Source organism: Dreissena polymorpha, chromosome 6, assembly GCF_020536995.1.
Source record: "Dreissena polymorpha isolate Duluth1 chromosome 6, UMN_Dpol_1.0, whole genome shotgun sequence".
Taxonomy (NCBI): Eukaryota; Metazoa; Mollusca; class Bivalvia; order Myida; family Dreissenidae; genus Dreissena; species Dreissena polymorpha.
The window spans coordinates 19206537-19227036 of NC_068360.1; the positions used below are offsets into that span (position 1 = coordinate 19206537).

General features: G+C 34.4%; 2 protein-coding genes across 7 annotated transcripts in view; one reads left to right on the forward strand and one right to left on the reverse strand.

The window, feature by feature from the left end:
- Window positions 1-1345: 1345 nt before the first annotated feature.
- LOC127834037 (uncharacterized protein CXorf58-like) lies at window positions 1346-18174 on the reverse strand. 2 transcript variants are annotated; one of them, XM_052359598.1, is made up of 12 exons: window positions 18000-18174; window positions 11296-11447; window positions 10749-10945; window positions 10271-10370; window positions 9743-9837; window positions 9452-9563; window positions 8704-8835; window positions 8368-8443; window positions 7839-7992; window positions 6503-6632; window positions 5530-5577; window positions 1346-1820 (listed from the first exon to the last, which is right to left on the reverse strand). In XM_052359598.1, the coding sequence occupies exons 1-12, from the start codon at window positions 18001-18003 to the stop codon at window positions 1614-1616; spliced, it is 1407 nt and encodes a 468-aa protein (XP_052215558.1). In that variant the 5' UTR covers window positions 18004-18174; the 3' UTR covers window positions 1346-1613. The 2 variants fall into 2 exon arrangements, with proteins under 2 accessions (XP_052215558.1, XP_052215559.1); XM_052359599.1 differs by lacking the exon at window positions 5530-5577 and having other exon boundaries at window positions 18000-18173.
- Window positions 18156-20500, forward strand: part of LOC127834035 (intraflagellar transport protein 80 homolog) — a 101332-nt gene continuing 98987 nt past the window's right edge. For 3 of the 5 annotated variants that reach the window (XM_052359594.1, XM_052359593.1, XM_052359597.1), the window contains exon 1: window positions 18157-18346. In XM_052359594.1, coding sequence (XP_052215554.1) covers window positions 18312-18346 — 35 coding nt within the window. In that variant the 5' untranslated portion in view covers window positions 18157-18311. Of the gene's footprint in view, window positions 18347-20500 lie in introns of all 5 variants that reach the window. The other 2 variants (XM_052359596.1, XM_052359595.1) reach the window with 1 other exon arrangement.

Here is a 20500-nt window from a genome sequence, read left to right on the forward strand (position 1 = left end):
GTTTCCATTGGCATTAATGGACCATCCTTGGTTTCCATTGGTCATCATTGGCTTTCATGGGCCATCCTTGGTTTCCATTGGTCATCATTGGCTTTCATGGGCCATCCTTGGTTTCCATTGGTCATCATTGGCTTTCATGGGCCATCCTTGGTTTCCATTGGCATTAATGGACCATCCTTGGTTTCCATTGGTCATCATTGGCTTTCATGGGCCATCCTTGGTTTCCATTGGCTTTCATGAGCCATCCTTGGTTTCCATTGGCTTTCATGGGCCATCCTTAGTTTCCATTGGCGTTCATGAGCCATCCTTGGTTTCCATTGGCGTTCATGGGCCATCCTTGGTTTTCATTGGCGTTCATGGGCCATCCTTGGTTTCCATTGGCGTTCATGGGCCATCCTTGGTTTCCATTGGTCTTTATTGGCCGTCATTTGTTTCACGAGTCATTGCCAGCGTCATTGTGCTTTGATAGGCCATCATTTACTTTTAAATGGCCAATCATTTTGACATCATTAATTTAAAGGGTTACTATCGGCTTTGATGGGCAATATCAATAGTTTATTATTTAGCAATCATTGTATACGTTTCATGAATGTTAAGACTGTTCAATGATCAAGAAGTTAAAGAAACAACATTCTTTGCAGTCATTTTTTCAGTTTGGGAGAAATTCCTTTAATTTAGAGGGAGATTTCAATAAATGAAGAGTATGTGTTTGGTACAATTGAAATCAACTACTGACGTTATATTTTCTGTTGTTATATATTATATAAAAGCTCTGACTGGGGAACAAGCTAATCATCCTTCATAACCATTTAATATATACCTAAAAAATCGTTATCTCAAAGCCGCTGGGTATTCATAAATGTAATCAAGATATCTGTTGTTTGAAATATCTGCACATAGACTTTTTATAAGTATAAAACTCAATATACATATTGAAAAATTTGTCAGTGAGTAAAAGTGAGCTGACTTAATCAAAAGAATCAATTGAATAACACAATCATTGGTTTAAATTCAAACGAAAGAGGTGTTAATATGTTAACTACTCTCTTATTAGGTAGCTCTGAACATTTAAACTTTAAATAAGCACTTTTGCCTTGAGATCAGAAAACTAATGACTTTGACATAACAGGTAATTCGAGTTGAATCTTCAATACAACAATTTTATTTATTAAATAATAAAGGTTTTAGGTCGAGAATGAGCTTCCACTTTGACATATAAGCAAGTTTGATTTAAGCAAGTTCAGGTGTTAAGTTGGGACTTAATTCCACACATCAGGTAGCTCAAAATAAGCAAGTTTAATATACATGTAACAATGTTTGGCTTAATAACACAAAAAAACTCAGGAAAGTGAAATATTTTGCATTTGCACCATATACAAATAAAAAACAAGCACATATAAAATAATAAATTACATAAATTTAATAAACAACTTTATCAAATAAGTACTTTATAACATACGCAAAAAGTGCCACTGAAATTGATACCTTTATGCACAACAACCAACAACACAGACTTAAAATGCATCCATAAAATGATCTCCACCAATGCTGAAAGGCAATAGAAGTTCATCACAGCAAATGTTCATTACACTATGAAACGTCCCACGCCGATGTCAAGAGATATTTCCAGATATCAGTCTAGGCGTTCCAATAAGATCATCGTTGAAGGAGAGTTCCTGTGTCCACTCGTACAGTTTCTTGGCCTCCCTCTCCCATTGGTCGCCCTCCTCCCCGTATTCCCCTGTGATCCCATATTTGTCGAAATAGTCCTCGGGCTCCTCGGACACTGCAGTCTGCCCACGGGAGTCCAACATTTCATCCTGAAAAATGAACAAACTATTGTAAATAGCCGTTATATCATCTAATGAAACTGTAAATATTGAATCTTACATGACTAAGCTTATTAAAACCCATACATTTGTCTCTGATAAAAAGTCTAAATACCACAGTTTCACTTTCAAACTCGACATCAATACAGTTTGTGTGTAACCCTTTATATTTTGCAGATTGTCAGGGCCAGAGCATTTCTACTCATATTAAGTTATGTTCTTATATTTAGTAATTACTTCCAAATTGCATTTTGTGCACTAGTGTATTATTATATATGAGTATTGTAGTTCCATATCCAGATATTCGTTGTAACCAAAATATTTTTGTTTTCAAAATTGACTTTTAAAAATGTTACAGCATTAAGTTTAAACAAGCCTATAATTCCAGAAGTGGAATCCAAACCTCTCTTTATATGAATGCATTTCATCCTGCAAGGTATCAAGGTTGGTTCGCAGTCAGTAAAAGAATCAGTATATAAACACTTTCACGCTAAAAAGGGGCACTGGAATTATTATGACCAGAAATATTGTAAATGAAGATATAACATGACCTACGCTCCAGGAGTGAAATAACGTAATGCTCAATTTTGTTTATTATATGGGTGTTATTACACTAGTTATATAACTGTGAAATGATGTCATATTTTTTGACGAAATGACGTCATTATTCCAGCGAATTTCTTCAGTTAAAATCTTTTACATTGTAAAAAAACGGTGAAAAGAGCATAAAAAAAAATAAAAATTTGTTGGTCATGTTATAAATAGAATCTTAGATTTGTGATCATTTTGCATTGAATTTATTAAACTTGTCATCTACCGGTAAATAAAGATAAAAACTCGGCAAGCCTTGTTTTTATCTTAATTACACATGTAGATGACTTTTTAATAAATTCAGTATAAAACGACCACTCATGCAAGATCCTATATATATATTTGGTATGTCAATAATGCCAATAACAGATTATTAATGTGTTTTCATCAGTCCCATGAATACTATTTTTGAGTGATTTAATAAGAACTATTACACCATAGTGACCAATTTATTCAACGCCATTATTAGATTAAATAACAATGTCCTGAAGACCACAAAAACAGGTCTGTTAAAAGAATGCGCCTATAATTATTTCAAATATGTATTGATGATTCGTGTGTGGCAGGTTTACTGATATAATTTTCTTTCTTTTCCATTCTTCTTTTGTATTTCTGTTCTATATCTCTATATATAGAGGATATTTGTTGGATTCGGTGGAATATCGATTTTATTTCATGAGTGATCATAGAAGACAATATTTTCACGAGTAGCAAAGCCACGAATGAAAATATACATTTTCTATAGTCACGAGTGAAATAAAATGAGTTTAACTGGATAATTTAACTGGAATAATGACGTCATTTTTTCGACGAAATTTACAGTAAAACAGTGAAAAATATCGATATTTTTCACTGTTATTTTTCACTGTTTAAAACAGTGGAATACCAATTTTATTTCACTGATATTTTTCTATAAACCATCTGAAAGCATAAAATAAATGTTATATACTATATATACTGTGTAATGGGCCATATATATATGATCAGTAATATCTACTTATGTGAAATAAGCCATGAAATCTTTAAACCCTGTAATTGATTTGGGTGTGATGCAGCTAGGAAATGAGCAATTTTTAAGGGCATTGAATTACTATCTTTGAGCTCATTGATATAAATGAATATCTTTCACCAACACCAGCCAAAATCAAAGCCATATATCTTTTAAAAAGGTATTTCTTGCTTAAAATACTTTTGGGGCATTCCAATTGTGAGGCATTAATAATAAGAGGAAATAAAAATTAGAAGGATTTGATGTTGATTAACACAACGCAAATTCCTAATAGACTATGCTACTAAAATAATATGACCCTGATTTTTTTTAATACCAATAGTTAACAACACTTCCAACATTTAAAGTTCACAGTCATATATTACAATATATATATACGATATAGATAATATGTATAAAATATGCACACATATTAATTACACACTTACAACAAAAGATTCACATAAAAATACAATACTTGAACTCACCAAAAATGGTGAACAACATACAGCCCAAATACTGATTAAATGATCGCTAAAAAAAGCAACTTCAGGAAATTATAATAATGTTTTCAGTAATTAAAGGTCAGTCATCATATTGGATATTTAGTGTTTAAAGCCACACAACTTATTTGGCATAGTAAATTTAAGTACAAATAAGAAACATATTTTATCTATGCCAATCAGAATATATCTGGTGGTTACATGCACACTTTCAAATTGCATCTATATTTATTGATTAACATGTATTTCATTTCAAGGTCAGAGGAAAGTGTGTGGCTAATAGAATATGTTATCAACAATAAAATAGGAAGAAGAAAAACATTGAGAAAAAGGTAAGGCATTGCAAGAAATATGTATAATTAGAAGAACTATTTACACAAGTATAGAAATAAAGATATAAACAATATTAACAAAATAGTATTAACCCTTTACCACTTAGATATATATTTTGACGCATTTGTAGGCCCTTAGAAAGTTTTATTTTAGACATTTCTTACTAAATTCAAGTTTGAAAAGTTTCATTTCCAACCCTAAGTTATTGGTGAGGTGCAAACAGCATAAAACCTGAACAGACTGCAGTTACTCGCAGGCTGTTCTGGTTTTATGCTCTTTGCAAAAGCCATTTTCACTTTGCTTCTTATGGGGAACAGGATTATATAATACATCTATGTTAATCTGAAAATATTTGTCAAAATATTTTTAATATATCAAACTTTTTTTTTTGAACAGCTGAAAACAACAAAACCATTTTAATATATCAAAGTAAATTGATGAGTGGGTTGCTTTGACACCAGAAGTTCCATAAAGTACATGTATGAAAGTCACATTTCCCCAACACAGTCCATTGTAGACACAGCACTCTTGAGAAGGTTTGGAAGTAACTCTTAATATGTATGTAAATGTAGGGATTCAACAAAAAAAACAACAAGAACCTTTGATGGATAGAGTATCCCATACCACATGTTGTTCAAAGGGTACAGAAGGAATTTGTGATTTAATTCTTCAGTAAGGCATGTTAAAAAATTTGCAATAATTCCTATCAAACAAGAGCACCGCATAATGGGTGCCAACGCTTGGCTGCGGGTGCAGTTTTGAATAAATAAAAGCTTGTAAGAATTATTATTTTTTTTATTTTTTTAGAGGTCACAGTGACCTTGACCTTTGACCTAGTGACCCAAAAATGGGTGAGTCAATGTTATGGTTTTAGCACGGCAGACGCAAGACAGCGGAAAGACAGGACACGACATGACGTGCTGGCTATGACAATACCTCAGGTTTCTCCGAAAACAGTCGAGCTAAAAACACAATTGTTTAAGCTTAACAATACGCTCTCAGCACAGATGATTATTCGGTAAGAGTTTGACGAAATTGCAAGCAAAATGTATGAGGAGTTGCATACATAGCCTAGCGTGACAGACGGATATACTGAAGCAGACCCAAAGCATGCACACATGCAAATGATTGAATAATGAAATAAGAGACTTAAGAAAAGTGGATGAATGTAGAAACAACACAGTATTTCAAATGGGTTAACCTTTGCTTTTAAATGAGATCTTTTTTCTGCAGTAAATGCCAGACTGAGAGATCTACCCTTGTCAAGGGTGCTGTACATTCTTACCTCTTGCAACCCCAATAATGGGATTCTAACCATGAGGCTAGATTCGTGCTAATCAAGAAATGGAAATAACATACAATGTTTAGAAGGTATTTTATTTTTTGAGATGATAAAAGACATTGTAAACAATATATATTAAGCTTTAAATAATGTTAATTCCAAATCTTGTGACCATATTTAGATTTCCATTAACCTGTTTATTTACAACGGTAAATACAACCAGAACAGCTTTTATTAAATATTTCTTTATAATCTTATATTATTGATAATAACTAAAGCTTAAGCAATTAGGCAAGTGATTAATAATGAAATATTCAACCCTATGAAACCAGCTTGTTTACCACATACAAAATTTAATATTTAAGTAGCTACTCAATATATTCAACGGTAATTATCCAAAATTGGTGAGCTGCAATTATGGTTTTAACATAAACTAGGTTTATAGATGAACAATTCTAATAATTCAATGGTCATTTTCTTTTTATTCATTTGTAAATTTCATCATCAACTCTGGTCTTTAATACATGATGATTAACTTGAAAACAGCTTAAGTATTAAATGGAAGCAGAACAATGTGTATGCATGAAAACATCTTGTTAGTTTAAATTATGGAAAGCAACTAGCTATGAAATAAACAATTTACTTCTAAATACAGACTACAAACTAATAAATCAAGCATCTAGTCTAGGTGAAACTCACTCTAAATATTGTGTAAGTATTTAAAGCATGAAAAGTGTTTTACACATCCTAATTAAACTACTATGGAAAAAAAAATAAGTTATAAAAGAAAATTGAAATACAGCATTTATGATTTTGAGTATAAACTGTGAAAATAGTGTATTTGATATATGAATATACAGCAAATGCATCATTTTAACATTGAACCCATAAATTATAATATATAATTATATTTAATCTTAAGACTAAAATGACTACAAGAAAAGCTAAAAAAAGTGGAAAATCAGGTGATCCTTACCCTATCCAGTCCGTACATTTTCCTCATCTTCATGGCTCGAATTCGGGCTTGCTTTGACCTTCGACCTGACACCTGACTCGTGATGCCTGACATCTTTGACTTTGGTGTCGGCATAGGCACATCTGGGCTCCTTATGGCAAAAACAAAATGTTAATTTATCAACATATAAAATGCTTCAGGAACTGACTGTAAAGTGATTTAATGAATTAACAGGTGAACTAATTAAGTTGAAGAAATATTTGTGGAACATCACTTTGCTTTTCTTACCAAACAATACCAAGCTGTTGCTGATACATTCCCAGTCACAAGGGCATTGTTTTCAAATGGGTACAGTAAGATTTGCGATAGAATCTTTAAGAAAACTATTGACAAAAATCAAATGGAAAATGTAGGTGTTGATGCACAAAAAAGATTATAATATGAATAATATTGAACAAGGGCAATAAGCATGATTGACGGAAGCAAGCAAACGTGCACGCACTAACGCACAATCACACCCATGTATGCATGTACGCCTGACATTTCTATAGCCCTACACCTCTTTGCATTAAATGTATAACAAGACCTTATTTCTGATATTCATGCAAACCAAACCATTTATTATTATACATTCATGAGTAAACTTGCCAACCAGCCAACCGACACACATCCAGTGTGTGTAAAAATCAAGTAAAAACCACTCACCCTTCTGGGCCACAATCAAACCACTCACTCTTCTGGGCTATGGATACATATTTCATATATTCTTTTCACTCAGAGGAAAGTTTAATTGCCAATTCGAGCTGGCAAGTTGAATTTTTACACACTCGCTTCATTTTTAGGCCTAAATACAACATTTCTATGTGTTCGCACTAAGCTTTCCATTAATTAAACAGATATACCTTCTGCCTCAAGTTGCCAATATAATCTTTCATTATAAAGGAAATGAATAAATACCTCATTTCAATTATATGTTTTCATCTCTCCACACATTGTTATATTAATTTAAGCCTCAAGTTGTAAACCAACAGGAAAACACACAACAAATGCTGGCAAAAAAAAACTTTTCTTGCAGAGGTTAAAAGAAAACTAGAAGTGGAAACCCCATGTCAAACTTGCTAGGCTCGATGTTCCAGTTGGCTCAAACTCTCCTCGAAGAGTGCAGTCTGCACAGGCTAATCAGGGACATTTTCTGATTTAAGGGTATTTTTTGTTTACAGAACGTCTTTTCTTAGCAAATTCCTGCATGGGCCGAAAGTGTCGTCCCTTATTAGCCTTTTCGGACTGCACATGCATTAAGCCCTGTTTTCCAAGAGCAACGCTTGTGTTTAACTTTGCAGAGCTCACATCTCCATACCTCATTTCTGATACAGCTCTGATATGTTGAATCTGAATATCCTGTGTGATAGGTCGAGTGATCAGCAGGGGGATTTCCTCTCGTAAACGCGGAGTCATGCGATGGTTGTACAGGAAGTCAATTATGTCATAAAACACTGTGTGCCGTGGCAACACTGAGTTAAGAAAACACATAAACATAAATTTCAAACAAGAAGAATTCCAGACGTGGTTATTTGACAATTTTATCAATAACACAGTTATCTGATTATATAATGAAATAGTATACAGCAAATTATAGGACTTTATTACAGCAATATTTATTCTCCTTTAAAAATCATTAACAATTAAATCAAAATTTAAATTCGTTTTTAAACACAAAATCTTGGCATAAAAGCTTTAAAGAATATATAATTGAAATAGAACTATTATTCACTTAAATCTTTTTTTTATTTATTGAAAATGCTATCACAAAAGTATTGTGCTTTTGTTTTGAGACTTCTGCCAGACTTTTTCCAGATATCTTAGTTTCTTTATTTAGAATTATTTACCATCCAACGTTAGTTTTCTCCAGTAATTTTCTTTTCCACCCATTTTTGCTGGAGTTTCGTCAATATTGGTGAGATACTGAAAATATGTAGAAAAACTGTGCGAAGACTCACGTAAAAGAATGCTTGCTTGCGCAATCATATTTGCCCTGACAAAATGATGCAAAATAACAACTAAACATAATAACAATAAAACATTGTACTGTCTGGTATTTATTTTTGTTGATAAATATTATTGGTTTGTTAGCCATTGTCAACAATATGTTATTTTCTGGCGAACTCTGATATGTAACACCAATGTGTCACATTTATTCACATACAAATAGAAGAGCTATGTACCTGCATATAATCCTTGAGGGTGGTGACATCAATCTCATCTGTAATTTTGTATTTCCTCTGAAACATAGCATCTTGCAGCATCTGCTCGTAGAACTGTCGATTCCCCATCAGCTTTAAGGCATCTTCAGCAGCCTAAATAAAGAATTAAGTTTTCCAGGACCCATGTCTCGTATTTTATCGTCATATAACCTGCTTCATGCGAAAATGGGTCTTATGCCATATGCGACAAGCATAGCTCTAGTCAGGCAGTCAGATCAGAAAGGTCATAGAAATTATTTTATGACCATTCCCCACAAAAACCATGTGACCGGGCCGGGGATCAAACCCATGATCCTCCGATTTGTAGGCCAGCGCTCTACTTCGATGGTATATTTAGTTTCAAGAATATCTGTTCTGAACATTCAACTATGTAAGTGAAAATGTCCTCCTGCCAGACAAGCTTAATATGTTTTTCAGGATGTACGTTCATTTTTTTTTGCAATTTTCTGACACACAATACAGGTGTCAATTTGTGTCAGCCTTACTAAGGAAGGTGAATGGAAATTTTGTTTTTTACAAGTACAAGATATTTCAAGTACAAACATTATACTGAATTGAGTAATACTTACTGAAACATGATTAAAAGCACTTTTGCATTTTGTCATCAGTAATTATCCCCATATGATAAAAACATCCCCAGGTTTCAAGTTCAAATATATTTACAGGCATATTATGTGCATTATGTGAAGGCAATAAAAGAAAGGCTTACCCCAGTAGCAGGTTTAATAACTCTTTTTCCACTGAGATACTTAACTCCCTTGCCATCAGAATGGATGAACACCTTAAAGAATATCATAGGTGGGAATTCTCCACCTCCAAACCTACAAAACAAAGTTAAAGCATTCTTAGGCATGGAAGGGGTAAAATTTTCAAAACAATATACAGTAAATCCTTATTATGAGCAAATAATCACAAAATGACTTTCAAAATAAAAATAACATTTTAAAAACAAACATCCTTCTTAACAGCTAGCACAGTTATTGTAAACATCAATTCTTACCTAAATCTAACTCGTACTTCACTGCATTTGTCATTCATAAATTCAGCTTCTTTCGGTGCAACTTTCCTCAAAATCTCATTTGACAAAGAGTTTTCCTGCAAAACATTTGGAAGACATTTGTTAAACAATATAATCATCAACTTGCTTGGTACTTAAAAATGTTAAATCACTATGGACGTGTGTAAACAAACATTTAAACATGACTTCTATAATATAACAAGCTTTTTCTTCAATTTGATCTAGTGATATATTTTTTGATCCCACCTCACCCAGTTTTGGCAAATACAACATGTATATCATTTGGAGATATGTTCTAACTAAGTTTCATGAATATTTGCGAAATAAATGTGGACTCTTTAGAGTGTTCACAAGTAAATGTTGACGATGGATGACACAAGACAGACAATAATGAAACCAGTATTTAATATACACAAATTGTGACTACTCCAACTACCGGTAAGTGTGTTGACCTAACAATACCAAAGATGACACTTTAACAACAAACAAACAAGACTACTGGTCACTTACAGCTGCACACACAGCATGCTTGAGCAGTTTGAACATCTGTCTGTCGCGGTAGCCTATCCAGGACTTCTCAATTATGGAGGCAGCCGCCTGGCGTATCATCCTGATGGAGTAATGTAAGACGCCATGGTTAACTTGCCATATATAAAATTGATCTGATATGAAATGAGAAATGTGAACATCTGAGCCTTTGCAATAAATAACCCATTTTTTTTTAAATACTGAACATCAATTATTGTATATTGGCCAAATAAACAACCAGATGCAAACATGATTTAGTTCCAACATGATCTGTTAAGTAAGCTAGCAATATTAGTGAGAGCTACATTTTACTGTGTGTTGCTAAAAAGGGACTTCGTTTCCATTAGTTACCCTGCAGTTAAACCAAAACTATTGTATGCTATTTCTCTACAGCAAGATGCTTAGAAAAAACAGCAAGTATCATGTTGCAATTGTAAATGATACATAGGTATACACTTACTCCCCCTCAGACACTGCTGGTTGTCTGAGATGTCTCCCAGGGGTGGGGCTGCGATGCTCCTTGTTGACTAGCCGGTCACTCAGGGGTGTGTTAGTGGAGTGGCGATACTGTCCGAACTCTTGACCTTCCAGTGTGGCCACAAACTCACCAGTCAGTTGAGGGGCTGAGGGAGACCTCCTAGCAGAATCATATTGGGACTGAAATTAAGATGGTCATCAGAAATATTAAGGGTTATAAAAAGCCATTAAGACAATAGTTGCCCACATTTGTTCTTTCTTATCTCGTTCTTTCTATCAAACTTTCCCATCAGAGCAATTTTCCCATTGATAAAACAGTACCGCCTAAAGTTTGTTAGGAGTATCTTTATTTTTTTAATTCAAATGATGATGTGCAAACAATTTAAGAAAGAGAAAAATACCACATTTTCACAGCCAAATTCTAACTTGATAAAACAGTGTGTTTTTTCTCAATTTTGATTTTGGTCTGACATGTTAGATTCCCCTTTAGTTTGTTGTAAAAATCTCTGAAAACTTCCCAGAAGATATACCTGTGGATGTGTGGGAGTCTTTCGCCGCACAGCCCCTGGGCTAGGTGCTTTCTTCCACTGTTCCTCAACATTTTGGGCTGATGGAAGTTTCACATTGATGGATGTTTTGCTAGTTGCACTCTTTGCATCTGCATTTTTACTTTCTGGAGAATCTGCAATTAATTTGTAACAGAACTGTTTATGTGAGTGTACCATTTATATTCCCTTTAATACATCAAAATAAGCAGATAAAAATGACTAAGCCACATGAGATCTGATAGCCAATGTTAGTTTTAAAAAATCCCCAAAATTACATGGATTGACTTTTGTCTCAAATATTACAGTTGTGTTATCTGAAACAACCCTAGAGGCTATTGCCTTTTGAAGTTGTCAGCTGAAGAGAAAAACTATTATCATTAATGTCCCAGGGTGTAGTAAGTGGGATTAAACAGCAACAACTTTTAATGTTTTTTGTGGCGTTATTCCCGTTCAGAATTAATAAGAAATTAGTTAGCAATAATAATACATTATATGATGACAATAATAGATATGATGATAAGTGGATAACCAATGGATCAGGTCAATAAAACCTTTTTACATTACAAACAATCAACCTTATCAAAATGAACATGAATCAGAATAATGATTATAACAAGAGCACGGCATAACAGGTGCCACGGTCGGCTGCAAAAGCTTTTCAGAATTTTTTTCCAGAGGTCACAGTGACCTTGACCTTAGACCTAGTGACCCAAAATGGGTGTGGCGTGTAGAAGTCATCAAGATGCATGTACATATGAAAAAAGTTTCAAAGTTGTAGATGGAAGCACTGTGATGTTAGACTGACTAATGGGGTTATTTACCCTCGGGACTTCGGTTAAAAACCATTGCCCGAGCACACTGCTTAACATAGAACTCTGTATAAAATAGCCGAAAACGGCCATAAAATGGACAGCCCGATTTTACTGGGCTGTACCATTGGTATAAATATAAGACTTTGCAGTGTTGGTGCGGTGCCTTAATAAAAATCTATTGGTTTAAAAATATATAACCTTTATATGAAGCGTTAAAAAGACCCAGTGCTTTACAGTCGATAGGCCTAACGCTGTTAAAAAGCGGCGTTTTAATTGGTTGATGCGCTTATAAAACAATGGCGCTGATTGGCCGAAATTTCTTATTATGGATTGCCAGTAGGTCAATCCGTTTAAAAATAGATTTTCCCACGGCTGACTTTGTACTTTAAGAAAAAGTAAACAATAATAGTTTATATGCAAAAATATAAATGAAAGAAAAGGATGAGTTAATCCAAAAGAAATTGGAGTTGTTTTATAGTATTATATTACTATGTTTTTGTTATGTTACTGTACTTATTATTAATTATTATCATTAATATGATGTTGTTATTGTATGTTATTGTTTGTATTGTTTTTTAAGGAGGAGAGAGAGAAAGAATGAATAGCCCAATTTTAATAAGTAAAGATGGTGAAAACACACATACTGTTGTATGTGGCAGCATCATTACCAGACCCACTATTCAGTATATACTGCAATGGGTTTGTTGGAGTCTTTAGACTTTGTGATCTGTGTTTTAAATATTTGAATCCAAATAGGACTATTTTAATATAATACTTATAGAAAAAGGGATACACAGATGTGTAATATGTTTGTGTAACAAAATAATAATATTTGAGGGTTTTCCAGATCACAAAGTGGTTGAACATTGCCACAATATGTTTACATGCATAGTCAAGTACCATTTTTATGTGTGTGTTTAAAGTTTAAACTGAACGCCAAACAACAAGATCTAATCATAGGAGAGATATGTTTATATCTAAGAACATTTATTAATAGGGATTACCAGAGCCTGATTAAACAGCTCTCAAATGTAGAGTGAAGTTGCATGTGTAAATGCAATTATATGAGAAGGAAGGAAAAAAGACAATATGATAACACATAGGGAGTGTAACTCTCAATTATATATTAATATTGCAATAGAGTATTGAGTTGTTAAAAAAAAAAATAATGAGTACAAGTTTATGTATGTGGCTCAATGTTGAACACTTGCAGACAGGGAATATAGCCGTAATGCTCCAACATTAAAGACCCTGTCTGTATGGAACTTAAGGAGGATTGGGCTATGGAAAAGAGAGGTCCCCCCAGAGTGGCATTAAAACAATATTTAAAAGTGGGTTTAGTAATAAACCCTTATATGTTAAGGGCAATAACTTACGTGTCTCCAAACGGTTACCTTCATAGGGCCACATTAAAATTAAGGGTAAGACAATGTACTTTACAGTTAAAAATGAGACAAAGACAGCTAAATTTGTACAAGATGTACAATATTTACAATATGTACAGGACTATATGCATTTATATATTTAAAATACATGTTGCCACCCTGGAGGGTTGAAAGAAGGAGAGATTTTTGGAAGTGTAGGCCGATGTGGGTGGGGGAAAAGAGGAGCCAGCAGAGGTGGTGTCACTCAGTTGTACTAAGGGAGGTAATTGTGATGATGGAGTCTACAATGGTTGTTTCCCCTGGACCAGAGGGAGTGCACGGTAAATGAAAAATAGTTTGTATACTATTGAAGGAAAATTGATAATGGTAAGATGTAAAATGGTAAAAAGACCAAATATTACCTAGATACGTTAAGATAAACCCAAAAAGCTCTAATCTATCCAATATTATTAGTATACTGATGATAACATTGGAGGAAATAATACTAAAGTACCTTATATGGTATCCAAAATGACAATTAGACAGTAAAACCAAGGCAATTTGCTATATAAAATAGCAATCTAATATAAAAATTAGGATATTTGCTATAAAAGTAGCAATTTTAACATGAGTTAATGCAATAATAATAAAATTAAGGCAATTTGCTATATAAAATAGCAGTTTTCACAAAAATAAAGAAATTGCTACACAAGATAGCAGTTATAATAATCCTTAATGTACTCCAAGGTACAAAATTAGTAGTTTTAACAAGGTCGACAATACTTTGTCCTAGATAGGGCTAAATAGGTGTTTATAATGGTATAAGGCCCTGCACCGTGCACTCCAGTCCGACATGGTTCTTCGAGTTTGAAGGGGAAAGGGTGGGGTGTCAAAGAGGAAGGGAGGGGGTGCAATGCAGTAAACAATCCCAGGTTACTGGACAGCCTTGTCCTTTCTTGTAGTAAGAAATGCCATAAAAGATGATTATATTAAAAAACTGAAAAATGTAAATGGTGGACTAACGTCATACTCTCATAAAAAATGTATTAAAATAAAGAAGACCAGGTCAATGCCATTGGCCTGATTTAGAAAGGGCGGGGTAGAACAATAAACCCATTAAAAACTAAAATAAAGGTTGTGTAAAAGCGACACAAATCCAACACAATTATTTGATTACATCAGGTTTGTGCAGAGATTACACATTTTTAAAAGAAAACAGTCACAAGACTGTATAATTAGGTGGGTGTTGGCTGCTCTCCCTCCCCCAATGACCTAGATTTTGTCAGTTATTTGACAATCTAGTAAGTATTTGGCGAGGGCAGAGAAGATTGGGCCCCTAGCTGCTCCCTTGGGGTCTAGCACGTTGGTAAGGTTAAAAACTAGTCCATGGGAGTGCAATGCAGCTTCGAGGTGGTCCCTCTGCGCCTTATGGTTAGGACAGTGTAGCAGCATGTGGGGCGCAGTGAGAGGTTCCTGGCACCTAGGACATGCAGGGTCTATACCGAGGACATACTTTCCTGCGCCACCGGGTAATAGGGTGGTTCCCATCCTCAGGCGCGTGATGGCTCTGTCAAGCACAATGCTTGCTGAGTATCTGTCAGGCGGCCTGAGGGTTTTCGCAGGTCTAGTAAAAGTATGTCGACGGGAAGACAAATTGTCGGTCCGGTGATTCCACTCGCCCAAAACAAATTTCTTTGTCAAGGAGTAGATCTCAGAAGGTGCCAGGGGTTCCCCAACATCTACGGCCCCCCTCAAGAGGCCCTCTTTGGCCCCTCTGTCGGCCTGTTCATTCCCACTGATGTTGACATGTGCTGGGCACCATACTAATGTGACCTTTAAAGATTTATCTAGGCACTGTTGATGTTAGAGGCAAAGTTTTAGTTTTATATTAGAGGTCACAGTGACCTTGACCTTTCACCTAGTGACCCCAAAATGGGTGTGGCGTGTAGAACTCATCAAGGTGCATGTACATATGAAGTTTCAAAGTTGTAGGTGGAAGCACTGTTATGTTAGAGGCAAAGTGAAAGTTTTATATAAGAGGTCACAGTGACCTTGACCTTTGACCTAGTGACCCAAAAATGGGTGTCGCGTGTAGAAGTCATCAATGTGCATGTATATATGAAGTTTCAAAGTTGTATGTGGAAGCACTGTGATGTTAGAGACAAAGTGAAAGTTTTATATTAGAGGTCACAGTGACCTTGACCTTTGACCTAGTGACCCAAAAATGGGTGCGGCCTGTAGAAGTCATCAAGGTGCATGTACATATGAAGTTTCAAAGTTCTAGGTGGAAGCACTATGATGTTAGAGGCAAAGTTAAAGTTTTATATTAGAGGTCACAGTGACCTTGACCTTTGACCTAGTGACCCAAAAATGGGTGTGGCGTGTAGAACTCATCAAGGTGCATGTACATATAAAGTTTCAAAGTTGTAGGTGGAAGCACTTTTAGAGCCAATGTAAAGGTTTTAGCACGATGCCCGGACAGTGAACGATGAGGAGGCTATGGCAATACCTCAGGTTTTCTCCGAACAAACAAACAAACGGGCATAAACAAAATATAATAGGATGGAATACCTCCAGATATATGTATTTATAACTGGGTATTATGACGTACAGAAAAATAGCATCTAGTCAAGCTGACTTAATTGTCTTTGTTTGAAATTGGCAAAAGTGAATAATAAATACATTTTAATGGTGTCAGTATAAGTTATATCCATGTTACATGCTACAAATACTTCACATACAGATACTTATATGACCGGGCTTCATATAATGCAAAATATTTGAAGGTTTATTTAAATATAATTGTTAACAAGAGTGCCAAACTGTCACAAGATACGCCCGTTTGAAGGTTTGGGCAGCAGCGGGCATCGTCCACAGCAGTGTCTGCTCTCTAATTAAAATAGTTTTCATCTGATCTGCACCAAACTTGGTCAGAAGTTGAATCTAGACAATATCTTGGTCAAGTTTGAATATGGGTCATGCCAGATCAAAAACTAGGACACACTGCTGTGGAATGCCGCCCGCTGCTGCCCGCCAAGGGTGATCTTATAATATGTCCCGTTTTGAAAACAGGCCTATAAAAATATATAATTGCACTTTTTCACTCTTAATATTATATTAAGATATTAATATTTTAATTGTACTTAAATATGTAGAGCTTTAGGACAGGCTTTTTCCGTCCTAATTGCCACGGGTCCGAAATTCGGCCCCATTCCCAATGCAAATCTGGTTGTTTTTTTCCCAATTGAAAAAAAAATTCCCAATTCCAAAAAACCTTAAAATATAAAAGTTTACCTCATCCGGTGTAGAAAATAGAAATATTGCATAATTAAATTATCTGCTGCCTTGAATTTTTTTTTTTAAACTGTAAAATATGTTAATTATTATTTAAGACTTTCCTTATTTTCCTCAAAATCCGGCGCTTAGCGTGTTTTTATCACCTCAAAAAAGGCCAGGCCTTTTCCGCAAATTCAGATTCAAAAACCTGCACTTATCACACATGTTCATAATATTTTGTAAAATTTTAATAACAAGTTATCAAAATAGTCGTTTTTTACCAGTTAACGGCTTCTTTGAAATATAAGAAACACTATTTACATGCGATAACTCTTCCAAATTGAGCCACTTTTGCGATTATTTTTTTTCCCAAAATGGGGGTTTTCACGACGCGAAATTCCCAAAATTCCAGTGTGGCATTTTCCCAAAATGGAGCGGAAAAAGCCTGTAGGAGACAGCCAATTTAACAAGTTTTTTTCTATTTGTCATTCTTGTTTTAAGCATAATGGGCTTATAAAATTTCTCGAAAATTTCCTAAACACAAACGTTCACCATTTGTTCAAAGTATCAAATAAAGGGCATATATGTTACTATTAAGAGATTTATTAACATTAAAGTCCAAGCAGGAAGGGATTACTCCCACAGAGCATGAGTATATCACCTGGTGAAATGTGTGCACACAATTCTTATGATAGAATCAATGCTGATTTCATGAAATTTTTTCTTAAAATTGGAAGAAAATAAATGAAAATGCTGTGTTTACAATAGTGCAGTAGTCTGCTTCCATTTGTAATTATTGTAAAGAAATTTATTTAAGAGGACCAATACAATATATGGAATATAGATACATTGTATTATTTTAGTAAGTTAAAGTTAAGAATTGAAATGCAATTAAACTCGTTTTTTCCTCAATTGTGTTTTTTGTCTTTATTTTTAAGCGAAGTATTGGTACTAAAACAAACTTTTGGGAGTGCAAGCATGTGAAATCATCTGTTCTTAAAGTAAACAAAATTGTCGAAAAAGGTCCTTATCGATAGTTAATTCATTTTTATAAATCTTTTCACAAATAAGATTGTCCGTGATACTCACATAAACTAAAAAATTATCCTATAAAAATACAAGTTTATTGTTTAATGGAGTTCTTCACATTTTTATCTACATTACCCCACCCACCTGTCACAATAAAAAGTAGAAATTATAGGTCCCACAAGAGATGCTATAGCAGCATAATTACCCATTCTTAATTGTTGTTATCGATCCAACTGATCGCTACCGACAAATCATGCCAAAATGTCTTTTAATTCTACTCCATTTTTGCCAGGTCACTGCTAGAAATAAACACAGAAATTCCGTCTCCACTGTAAACAATGGCCACTTTTCCCAACATCCAGCGCGCGGACAGGATATCCGGTGTTGTACATTCCGACACTAGCCGAATTCCATACACTGAGCTGTCTGCTAGATACATTATTCATATTTTTGGACTTATTTATCATAGTATTGTTGTTTTTCATTTTCAACCGTTAAAGGGAAAGTATTTAGAACCATGCGGCTCAAAACGTCGCTTCAGAAGGAGCCGAAACATATCCTTTGCAGTAAAATTGTTTAGCTAAATTACCCCACCCACATAACAACACCAGTAAACAACAATTTTTCTTGAATACTTTGAGATTTCAGGAGTTCATATTTAAGCTGAAAGTTCTTTTAATCATATAGCAGGATGTTTAAATATTGAAACTACAGTTCACAATCGTGTAAAATAATAATGTCTGAATGGTTCAGAAACTTTTTTTTGCTTGATTCAGAATGATATTTCCAATATCGGTAGCAGGCTCTTTCGGCCCCAAGCTCTTTCGGCCCAGTCCGAAATTTCAGGCTTTTTCGGCCCCAAGCTTATTCGGCCCCAAATCGACCAGGCTCATTCGGCCCCATATTTTATTACACCTATTAACTAGGGTGTAAGATTGAATAAAGGTGTTCAAAATGATATATATTGTGTTATCGGTTTGTTCCTTTGTATTGCTTTTGATTATTGATGATAAAATGAAATTTTAAAAACCATTATTGTTTTACAAACTGTTACCAATGTATGTAATTGTTTTAATTTTAAATTGTGCCGGCGTTTAGTTGCATCGATTGTCGGTTTGTTTGTTAAATATTGCGTTTGATTAAAGGTGTAAATGATGAGTATTTGTTTGGTATGTTCCATTGTTGTTTTTTTGTCGGTTATTTAGCATTTCTTAACGCAATTAATGCAAAAACGTATAAAAGTGCTATTAATGTGTTAATTGGTATCATAAGTCATTTTGCTGTCTATGTTATACTTTGGTTACTAGTTTTATAATTGTGCTGTGAAATTTGGTATGATATTGGATGTTACTTGTGTTAATCGTAAATAAATTTGTAAGTGTTAGTGTTTGTGATTGTGAATTTGTGATGGAGGAGGACAAGTGTTTAGTGTGTAAGAATGCCGTTCGCTCGCTGCAGCATGGCATCACATGTGACGTTTGCGACAAATGGCAGCATCGCACCTGCAATACAGGTACCTAAGTGTTTATTCAAATACTAACAATAAAAGTTAAAATTCTCTCGCAAAACATTGTAAAAATGCTTTCAAATGAAAACTGAGACATTTAATGCAAACGTGAATTAATCTAATTGCCTTATTACAATTTGTTTATCTGGTTAGACACATGTATTTTACAACCTGATAAAGGTCATAAAACCGGGCATAGGTGCGGGTGCTATTCAATGGCTTCACTCAATAATGAAAGACGGGGTCGCATTAATTAATGAATTATGATATGGATTTTATTATTATAGTCTTATCCATATTTATATTTTTCATAATTTTGATTTTATAAAACATTAAGATGATGATGCAATACAGGTAAGTGTCAATGCCAACTGACTAGCTAAGATTATCGACAAATAAATTATTTTCCTAAGTAAGACTGAGCATGGGTCTAATTTGCAAAATTTTAAATTTATTTTATTGTCATGGTTATAATTTGCAATTTTTTTAATTTATTTTATTGTCAGTTCATTGTCAGTTCAAAGTTTACTGATTTATCAACTTAAACCTACATTTTTTGTTACCTGTTAACCCGAATACACACCACACATGTATTTAACAACCTGATAAAGATCATAAAACCGGGCATAGTTGCGAGTGTGCTAGACAATGGCTTCATTCGATAATGATTGCATTAAAGAAAACAACATCTGATTAATGCATTAACGATGTGTGAACATCGTCAAGTTAGTTATTAATCAATTAGGTTATGTTGTAAATTTATGACGAACTTTGCAAACACTTTGTAGGCATATGCGCGACAGAATATTTAAGTGCAAAGAGGGGGGATATTGTTCTTACCTTCATCTGCAATGACTGCCGCAACCGCCCTACAACGCCTGACATCAGCCTAAACATCAGCCTAAACTTAGAAAATGGGCAGCTATGGGAAGAATACGACCAGCGGGAACTGACCACCGAGGAATCTTCACCAAGATCGGGGAGACGTACACATGCCTTCTGAATCGTCGTCTCTTGATGATGATGATGATGATGATGATGATAATGCTGGGATATATAAACCTATCACCACATGATGATGATTATCACGTTACGTTGATGATAATTATGATGAATATTATTATTATTATGATGATGAATATGCTGTAATTATTAAGTTACAAATAAATTATGCAATTATAATGATGATGATGATTATT

What these genes read in the sequence shown, in the direction of transcription:
- LOC127834037 (XM_052359598.1), bottom strand. An exon ending in CCCTCAAGGATTATATGCAG is followed by an intron (nt 8,444 to 8,703) that starts GTACATAGCTCT and finishes ACATATTTTCAG; the next exon opens with TATCTCACCAATATTGACGA. An exon ending in AAATGTACGGACTGGATAGG is followed by an intron (nt 5,578 to 6,502) that starts GTAAGGATCACC and finishes TTTCTTGATTAG; the next exon opens with CACGAATCTAGCCTCATGGT.